The sequence below is a fragment of the Myotis lucifugus genome, unplaced genomic scaffold (assembly GCF_000147115.1).
Source record: "Myotis lucifugus unplaced genomic scaffold, Myoluc2.0 scaffold_97, whole genome shotgun sequence".
Taxonomy (NCBI): domain Eukaryota; kingdom Metazoa; phylum Chordata; class Mammalia; order Chiroptera; family Vespertilionidae; genus Myotis; species Myotis lucifugus.
In genome coordinates this window covers 1,284,123-1,294,210 of record NW_005871145.1, presented here as the reverse complement: position 1 = coordinate 1,294,210, position 10,088 = coordinate 1,284,123, and the positions used below count along the sequence as shown (strand labels likewise).

Sequence of the window (10,088 nt, the reverse complement as noted above, 5' to 3'; positions counted from 1 at the left end):
CATGGCGGCGATGCCCAGAAATTGGCAACAGAGTCACTGTACGCAGCAGCTGTCATGGATGGGCCCTGCTCATGCTTGGGGAGGTGGGCTTAATGGGAGAGACATGGGGACACGGGGGAGGGGTGGGGAAAGAAGGGAGGAGCCCCTTATGTGGGCAAGGGGTGGCCAGGGAGCTGTGGGGAGAGGGATGCTGGCTCCCCCAAGCTGCTGAGCTCAGCCTCCTGCTGGGAGAGACCCTGGTGCCACACAGTGGCCCCTGACTCTGCAGCGCTCCGGATTGCACATCCTTCCCTCGGTCTCTCCTAGGGTACCAGTCAGCCCTAGAGGCCGGGGGAGAGCAGTCCTCCCTAGGGTGGCGGCCTTCAGGGCCCACACTCTTGCGAGCTTGTGGATAAGGGGTAGGATTAAGGGATCAGAGCAGGATTTGCCTTTCTCTGGTGTCAAGTCCTTGGGGAAGCGAGCTCAGAGGGTGACTCTGCCAGGAAGGGAAGTGCCCTGGCCAAGCATGAGGAGATTCCTTTCTGGTCCTTGCCCCGCCAACCACTTTGCTGTGTGACCTTGGGCAAGTCGCTTGCCCTCTCTGAACCCCAGTTGTGACTAAAGTAGAACAAGAGCTTGAACCAGATGGACTGGAGAACCTTCCCAGCTCTGACATCTCCCATGCTAGCCCCAAATCTCAGCCCGGCTGAAACCCACTGAGGTTCCCTACCCGCTCCCACATCCCACCCCTGCCAGGTTCTGATGAGGGGTGAGAGACATGCTCCTCCACCCCACTGGCTCTGAAACACTCAGGAGAAAGTGATCGTGAACTGCCGCACGGGGGAGGGGTGCGAAAGGCCGAGAAACGCGGAGGTGGTGTGAACGAATAGCACGGCAGCGCTGTGTCACTGAATATTACATCACACCCAGCCTACACACGCATGGGGCCGGCACTCACACACGCGTGGGGACAGCCAGCACATGCAGGGGGGATCGGGGATGCTCATGGTGAGGCCCCAAATTGAGGAGCTAGAGCACCACATCGGCATGGGGTTCCCCACCCCTGCCTGTGTGTCCCCCATGGGAGGAAGCTCACGGGACAGCCATAATGTCTACGCCACTCAAACACGCCGGCTGTGCAGCTTTGTGTGTAGTGTGCACTGGGCTCAGACACAGGCATTCACGCGCAAGCGCCAGGCATCACATACAGTCATGCCCCCCTCGTTCTTCCCCAGGGTCTCTGAACCCCGGGGAGCCCTGGAAATAGGACCTGGGTCCAAGGCCCACTCTTCCTCCCCTCGGCCTTCGATTCGCAAGAGATCTCAATTTAGCCCCAACCGGTCTCAAATGGGGGCGATTCTGCTCCCCAGGAGACATTTGGTAATGTCTGGAGACATTTTGGTTGTCATAATCAGGGGGAAGGTGTTACTGGCATCGAGTGGGTAGAGGACAGGGATGCTGCTAAACACCCTAAATAGGACACCGTATAGGGCTGTCCCCCACAACAAAGAGCAATCGGCTCAACTTTCCATACGAAGGTTCAGAGGCCTGACAGTTGACACAGTCAAACCCACCGTAGTGACAACAAGAACGGAAAAGACCACCACTCTGAAACAGCCTGCGGCATAGCAGTGCTTTCCACAGTGTCCTCCCGGCATTTCTTTATTTATTTTTATTTTTTTAATATACCAGGGGTCTCAAAAAGTGGAAGTGGCCGGGGCCTCTTGCACCCAGAACCCTCCCACCCAGGAGCCAGGCTCCTGGCCATTAGGGGTGGGTGGGCAGGCCCCTGGCGGGCACTCCTGCCCTTGCAGCCTGCCCAGAAAGGCCTGCCCCCTGTCCCCACAGGTCCCGCCTCAGCCTGCCTGCTGCTGCTGCTCCTGGCCCTGCCCCCAGCGGCCCCCAGCTGCCCCATGCTCTGTACCTGCTACTCGTCCCCGCCCACCGTGAGCTGCCAGGCCAACAACTTCTCCTCCGTGCCGCTGTCCCTGCCGCCCAGCACCCAGCGCCTCTTCCTCCAGAACAACCTCATCCGCACGCTGCGGCCGGGCACCTTCGGGCCCAACCTGCTCACGCTGTGGCTCTTCTCCAACAACCTCTCCATCATCTACCCGGGCACCTTCCGTCACCTGCAGGCCCTGGAGGAGCTGGACCTCGGTGACAACCGGCACCTGCGCTCCCTGGAGCCCGACACCTTCCAGGGCCTGGAGCGGCTGCAGTCGCTGCACCTGTACCGCTGCCAGCTCAGCAGCCTGCCCGCCAACATCTTCCGCGGCCTGGTCAGCCTGCAGTACCTCTACCTCCAGGAGAACAGCCTGCTCCACCTCCAGGTGAGCCACCCACCCATGCGCAGGCCCCTGCACACACTCCCCTGCTTTCCCCTCGCTCTCTCCTCTGCCCCTGTGTGTGTCCCTCCGCTCTCCCCAGCCCGCCCTTCCTGCCTCAGCATCTCAGCATCCCTCTCCATGTCTGCCCCTTTTCCAAGTGTGTCCCTCTCACTTTCTCCAGGGGCTTTTCTCCATTTGGTCTGTCTGTCTGTCTGTCTATGCCTGTTTGGTTCCCTTGCTGCCCCTCTCTCTCACTCCCTTATCCTCCACTCCCCCCCCCACCCCCCACTGTGTGTCCCCTTCTGCCTCTGCCTGTCTTGTCTGTCTACCCCTCTCTGCCTCTCTCACTGACTTGCCTTCCCCATCTGTCCTCTGGTCTTCTGTCTGTCTCCATTCACACGCCCACTCCACACGCACCCCATGTCTGGTTGATGTGCGTGTCTCTCTGTGATCTCTCCTTTTCCCCCTCGTTTTCGCCTTCGGGGGCTCTGTCTCTCCCCAGGCACCAGGCCTGAAGGCCTCTGTGGCTGCTTTCTCCCCACCCCACCCCCTCCCACTGCCGCTGGTGTCCCAGAGAAGGCCCCCCTCTCTCCAGCACACTGGCTAATGGGACAAGGGGAAACCCTACCCTTTCTAGATCCCCATCCCCAACCTGCTGTCTCACTGAAAGGGAAGAAGGGGGGAAAAAAAAAGGTAAAGAGCTGTTAAGTAGCTGGAAGATGGATGCTCTGAAAACGGAAGGAATAACAGTAATTGCTATTTATTGTTATTATTATTGATCTAAATATTGTTTATTGTTGTTATTAAGCTGACTGTCTGACAGTCAAATCCTCCCATTCTATTTCCCCAGGAAGCAATAACACACCCTCCAAACCACCCTCCCTGGGCTCCACAGGCTCAGGCTGGAAGGGGGCTGGAATATCCAAACCCTCCCTCCCCCCACATAGATGGAAGGCATGCCTCCTCCCAGAGGGCTGGTGCTGATTTGAAAATCAGGTCAGGGTTTATGCTGATAAAGATAGTAACAATGGCAATAATAACTTAACAAACATGCATTGTGCACCCACTATGTGCAAGGTGCTGAGAACACAGCAGTTAGCAAAACAGACAAAACCCCCTGCCTTCGCCGAGATAGCACTCTAGGTGGTGGAGAGAGACAGAAGTGAAACATGGTAGCCCCCCTCTTATCTATGGGAGATCCGGTCCAAGACCCCATGGGTGCCTGAAATCTCGGACAGTACGGAACCTTGTATGTACTATGTACATACACACCTATGATACAGTCAGTTTATAAACTAGGCACAAAAAGAGATTAACAATAATAACTAATAATAAAATAGAACAAGTATAACAACATACTGTAATAAAAGTTACGTGGACGGCTTTGGGGCCATAATTAAGTGAAATAGGGGGACGTAAACACAGGCACTGTGGGACCATGGCACTTGATCTGACAACTGAGGCGGCTACTACTAGTAAGTGTCTAACAGGCAGGTAGCATATGCATCATGAAGTCCCGTCATCCCTGGGCAAAGGGATGACTCACATCTGGGTGGGATGGCTTCGAGATTTCTCCACGCTAAATAGACCAGCACACAATTTAAAACTTATCAATTGTTTATTTCTGGAATTTCCTATTTAATATTTTTGGACCATGGTTAACTGCAGGTAACTGAAACCATGGAAAGCAAAACCGTGAAGGGGAGCGGGGGACTGCTGTACAGAGTACGTTGGAAAAAGATGTCGTGTTATTATGATTGCACCAATAATGATAGTAGTACCCACTACCACTTAGTGGACACACTATGCTGAGGCCTTTATGGGTGCTGGGCGCTATGCTAAGGCCTCTATAGGTATCAACTCTGCCATTTATAAGTGTGTGACATTTTCAATCCCCCTGAGACTCAGTTTTTCCATTTGTAAGTTAGGGGTAGCACCAGCCCATCTCCTAGGGATTTCATAAGTGTAAGTGCATGAATAATTTGTAGAGCGCTTAGAATAGTGTTTGGCATGTGATACACACTATATAAATGCTTGTTAAAATACTATTTTAAAAGAGGCAAGCCTCATTTAACATTGATCTCAGTGAAATGGCCCATCTTGGACCTCATCTTGGAGATCTGGGTCAACTTCAAGGGTGATGCCCAGGCCATGGGTGGATCCTAGAAAACTCCCTCTTTTCTTTCCTTCCTAAATTTGCCCAGCACCTCATAGTGTCCAAAGCACGGTCAGCCACCTCACCTCATTTCCACAGCCCTGTCAGGAGATGCTTACACCTCCCCACAGAGGAGGAAACTGAAGCCCAGGGTCCCAAGAGTTTGTGGATATAAGGCCTCTTCACATGAAGTCTCTTAAACCATCGCCGATATGACTGGGGGCTCCCATGTTCTCAGCAGCACGTTTAACCTCACAAAAGCCTGGCAATAGAGACAATTAGGGACAGTAGGGACACGAAATGAAGTTCCTGAGGCCACCGAACCAGGCAGAGCTGGTGGTACGAGAACCTGCGTGGGCTGATGACATTTCAGGCCATTTTCATCACTCAGAACTCTCCACCAGGGTCTGTCTGGGTGGAGGGGGGTGGTACCCTGAAGTACAGCAGCATGGGCTCATTTTTGAAGGCTCTCACCTTGGAGTCTACCAGATGTAGGTTCAAATCCTGGCTCCTATATGACTTTGGACAAATTATTAAGGATCTTCCCATCTCCATGTCCTCATCTGTAGCATGGCCACCTCAATAGGGTTAGCACAGGGCCACACTCAGGTGCTGCCACTGACACCTGACCTCCTCAGCATTTATCAGTGGCTCACAGTGAGACAGCTAGGGTCAGAGGGCCTGAGTTGGAATCCCTGCTCTGTTGTTTCCTGACTTTTTTAACTTAAGGCATGATGCCTCTCCTCTCTGAACCTGTGTCCTCATCTTTAAAGTGGAAATAATAAAAGTCATCCTTTCCACAAAGAACGGCTGTGCAGAGTAAATGAGTTGTGTAGATACAGCACACAGTTCAATGCTGAATAAATCCTGTCATTAGAACCTGATCCTCCACTGACTCCGAAATGGCAAGTTAGTTCTATGCACCCCTGGCATGAATGGCATGGCATCTTCACACCAGGCTCTTTATAGAGAAAGGAAGGAAGGGACGAAGGGAGGAAGGGAGGAAAGGAGGAAGGAAGCAGCCTCTGCCTGTGAACTGCCTGGAGGAACTAGGCTGGGAGATGCCACCGGTGGAGGAGGAAACGTGGGTGGGGTGATGTCCACAGAATGCAGGTGTGCCCCAAGATAGGGCTGGGCCTCCCCCAAGAGGGGAGCTTTGGAGGAGGCAAGAGGACCCACAGCTTTTAATGATGAGGAAGGTGGAAATGGAAATGGGGTGGGGCTGGAGGTTCTCACAGACTGTCTTCTGTGTGCCAGGTCCTGTGCCAGGTGAGTTCATTCATCAATAGATGTGTATTGAGTACCTACTGCATGCCAGGCAGTGTTCTGGGTGCCAAGGACTCAGGAGAGAACAAAAAACAATCTCTCTGCTCTCCTGGAGTGTATTTCCTACTCGAATGGAACCAGAACCTTTCACTCATTCCAGCAGCCTGCATGGTGCATAAGAGCAGTCTTTGTACTCAGGCACATCTGAGTCTGAATGGCAGCCCACCTCCAGTTTGGTCTGTGGCTTTGGGCAAGTTACTTCACCGCTTTAAGCCTGAATGGCCCCATCTGTAACATGGGGAAATGCCCTGTGCCTCAGGGGTTTATTGTGAGGGTTCAAGGAGATGCTACTTGAAGTGGGCTCAGCAATGTGTCTCATTCAGAGTAAGTGTAACCACACAACCAGTGGGTCCAGGCCACCTGTCACTACGTGAGCCAATTAAGCAGAGACAGGGTTGAATCGTTTAGGAGCAGCTATTCCAATAATGCTGGCAGTATGGGAGAGCAGCAGGTCATCCACAAAAATCTGCGCTCCCCTCCCCACAAGCCATCTGCTTATATTGGGTAGAAGGGCAAAGATTATGTGGGAAAGTAAGAATTACAGGCGTGGGAAAGTAGGCACGGTATAATGGTTACAGGTTACAGGCCATGTGGGCTTGGACAGGGGGTGGGGGGATTGTAAAGGGTAGGCACCTGCAGGAATAGACTGTTCCAGCCATGAGGTTATAGGCAGCTCTTGGGAGAGGAGGATGGACTTCATCCCAATGTTAGTTCCCATGTCCCAGGGTGTACAACCGTCAGCCAGGTGAGAATGTGCTTCCTCTAATCAGAACAGAACAATCACGGTTAACAGAGCATGATTAATATTTCTCATAATTATAGCTAGTCCCCAATATTCTATTTCTGCCCCTAACATAAGCATCATTTCCCCCCATTTAACAGCTGAGGACACTGAGGCTCAATGAAGTTAAGGCATCAGCCCAAGGTCACCCAATTACTAGCAAAGGGCTCAGCCTAGAATTGGCCCAGGTCTGTCTGACTCAAGTGTAGCCGTTCAGAACCCTGTCTCCAGAGTTCATGTCCACATTCTACTACATATTAGAAATAGTAGAACTGCCCTCTCCCAGCCTCCCTTTCCTAATCTCTGAAAGGGGAGATGATAACATCTGCTTCATAGGGTTGTGATGATCAGGTTGCTACAGGAGACGTGTGTACACACAGCTTGGCCCATAGTGAAAGCTCAGTAAGTCATCTGCTTGCCTGTGCTGACGCAGACCATGACAATGACACCAGGCATAGGTTGGTGATCTCTGTGAGGGGGGGAGGGGGGGCTGGCACAGAGGAGGCACTCAATACAGCTTTGCTGAATGAAGGAGGTACATTCCAGGATTCACTCACTCATAAATATCAGATGAGGATGGATCTTAATGATTAATTATTTCAAGTCCCTCGTTTCACAGATTAAAAAAAAACAAAACTGAGACTCAGAGAGGTTCCTGGAGCTGCCCAAGGTCACACAGCTCAGCCACTGGTGCCAAAGACTGGAGCTTGGGAGGGTTGGAAGGAGGCAAGGTTAAGAACAGGATGCTGTCCGGAGAAGGGGGGCAGGGATGCTGCGTTGAGATTCCATATGGATGTGGAGAGCTGTAAACTGGCTGGGGGAGGTGAGGGAAATGTGGTTTTGGAAATGGAAGAAGATGACTTTAGCAGCCACTCTCAGCCCAGAGGGAGGGGGCGATAGGGAGGGTAGTGGGGGAGGGCGAGGGCTGTGAAAGTCAAGAGCTTATTAATGCACAGAGAAGGTTTTAACAGTGGAGAGAGGACTGGATTTGAGAGCTGCAGCCCAGGAAGTGGCAGCGGGAGTTGGCAACAGCTTGGATGGGGGGAGGGGAAATGGACCCCCAAGCTGTGGTTCAGAGAGGAAAGGGGCAGAACTTTTGCAGAGGGAAAAGGGGGAAGGAGAGGAGGGTAGAATCTTGTAGCCCAAAAATCGGGGCTGTGGGCCAAAGGCGCCTGAATTCCCTAGGGGCTCTGAACCTTTGATCTTCTCTTCCTCTTCCTAACCCTCCCAAGCCAAACTCCATTACCTGTGCTTCCTCAACCCCACCCCCCCACTAATCCTCTCACAGGTATCTCTGAGGGTGTCCCACTCTTAATGACACCCATAAAAAAGAGAAACCCTGGCTAGGTGTTTGAGTAGAAGGGACTCAGAGCCCACTCTCAGGGTGGACCGGAAAGAGGACAAGGGTACCAAGCTAAATTGGGCCGCAGAGGTCCAGGGAGCCCGCCAGAGACCTGAGCTGAGCATGGGGGTGGCACAGGGAGTGGAGAATGCTGGTGTCAGAGGCAGCCGAGAAGGTTGAGGGGGACGGATCTCAATGTGGCCAAGAGGAGGGTTCTTGGCAGGCTCAGTTCCTGTAGCGGAGAGGGCGGAAGCCAGATGGGAGGGGGCGAGAACACGCAGGAGCACAGGAAGGTGGAGGCTGTGGGTGTGGGCTGGGAGTCAATGCCCTGCCCCCACCTGAGAGCCTTTGACCAGACTCCTGGGTGGGGTAGGGGGGTCATCCCCCCAGACAGGGAAGGGTGGGAGAGCCACAGTCGGGAAACAAGTCCCCCAGGGTGCACTGGCTTGAGCATAGAGGACGCCTGTGTCCCTAAGAACCAGACCTCCTGGGCCCGCTGACCACAGGGATGTCCTGCATCACTGAGGGAGGGCCTCAGTCCTGGGGCTCTGGTCCTCTCTGGCAAACTCTCCATCTCTCTGGACCTCAGTGCTCTTCTCTGTAAAAAGTGGGCTGGGCTGGTGGACCCTGGAGCTGATCATCCCCTTAGTGAGCTGGTTAAAATGCAGAATCCAGCCCCTGGGCCCTCCCACCCATGGAGCATATCCGCTCCCCCACGCCCACACCCCCCTTCATTCAGAACCACAGTCCAAGATGAGCATGGCCTGATTTGGGCACTGCCCAGCCCCAGACAAGTGGGACAGCCCTTCTAAGGGGGCAGTGATGTAGGACATCAGGCAGCAGCCTTCTTTCCTCTCCCTGGCTGGCTTTGGGGGTAGGGGAGAGCTGACACCTGGTCCTCTTAATATCTTAGCCTAATAGCAGGACTCTTGGACCCTGGAGAGCTCCTCAGTTATCTAACTGAGCCCCTATTGTAATAACCATCATTTTTCGAGGGTGGTGGAGGTCCCCACCAGGTCCTTACGGCATGATCTCATCTACCCTTCCCCCAGACTCTGAGTACGGGGGTATTCTCCAAGCTATACAGACTGAGGAAACAAGAGGCTGTAAGAGGCTAAATAACTTGCCCAAAGTAACGCAGCTGGGAAGAGGGCAAGCTGAATGGGCACCAGGGGCTGTGACTCCTGAGCCTGTGGGCTTCATCATTGGACTGGATACCGGTGTGCCAGGCACTGTGCCCAGCACTTCGCCATCCGATCTTTATGGATCATCTTCTTTAATCCTCAGAACAAGCCCATGAGGAGGTACACTCATCCCCATTTCATCGATGAGGCAACAGGCTTAGAGAGATTACTGGCTTGGCCAAGTTAAAGATAATGGCCAACTCCTTGAATGCCTCCCACATGGAAACCTTGTTCTAACCACCTTAACACGCGCTGCTTCATTTAATCTCCACACCTTACAGATGAAGAAACGGAGGCACAGAGATACTGTGACTTGCCCAAGGTGGCACAGCCAGCTATGATAGATCCAGGGTTTGATGTCAGGCTCCTCCATCTGCACGCTGAATGAGTATCTTCTTCTCCGAGTGTGGTCCCCGGACCAGCAGAGGCAGCACCTCCTGGGAACTTGTAGACAGGCAGATTCTCGGGTTCCACCTGCTAAATCACAAACTCTGAGGGCAGCGCTTCGGGATCCCCGGGGATTCTGATGGTCCCTAAAGTTTAAGAACCACTGGCCTCAATTGCATCACCTTTTCCACAGTAACCTCTAACTAGGTTAGAGGAGGCAGGATTCAAACCCAGGACTCCAAAAGGAAAAGCCAAGTTGGCCCTACCTGGTTTGGCTCAGTGGATAGAGCATCTGCCTGCGAACTGAAGGGTCCAGAGTTCTATTCTGGTCAGGGACACACGCCCGGGTTGCGGGCTCCAGCCCCAGTAGGGGGCGTGCAGGAGGTAGCTGATCAATGATTGTCTCTTATCATTGATGTTTCTATCTCTCCCTTTCTCTCTGAAGTCAATCAATGTATATTTAAAAAGCAAAAGAAAAGTCAAATTGTTTCCCACAGCGCTCCCCTTCCTTCCCCAGATGTCTCAGGATCTCTCTGTTCGCCACCCCTCCTCCCAGGATGACCTGTTCGCGGACCTGGCCAACCTGAGCCACCTCTTCCTGCACGGG

At 53.3% G+C, this 10,088-nt stretch overlaps 1 protein-coding gene across 1 annotated transcript in view; it reads left to right on the top strand.

Moving 5' to 3' along the window:
• The first annotated feature begins 978 nt into the window (after positions 1 to 978).
• The window catches only part of RTN4RL2 (reticulon 4 receptor like 2), a 10,559-nt gene continuing 1,449 nt past the window's right edge, over positions 979 to 10,088 (top strand). Inside the window, exons 1-3 of the mRNA XM_023756525.1 lie at positions 979 to 1,048; positions 1,828 to 2,309; positions 10,038 to 10,081. Of these exons, the coding sequence (XP_023612293.1) occupies positions 979 to 1,048; positions 1,828 to 2,309; positions 10,038 to 10,081 (596 nt within the window). The remainder of the gene's footprint in view (positions 1,049 to 1,827; positions 2,310 to 10,037; positions 10,082 to 10,088) is intronic.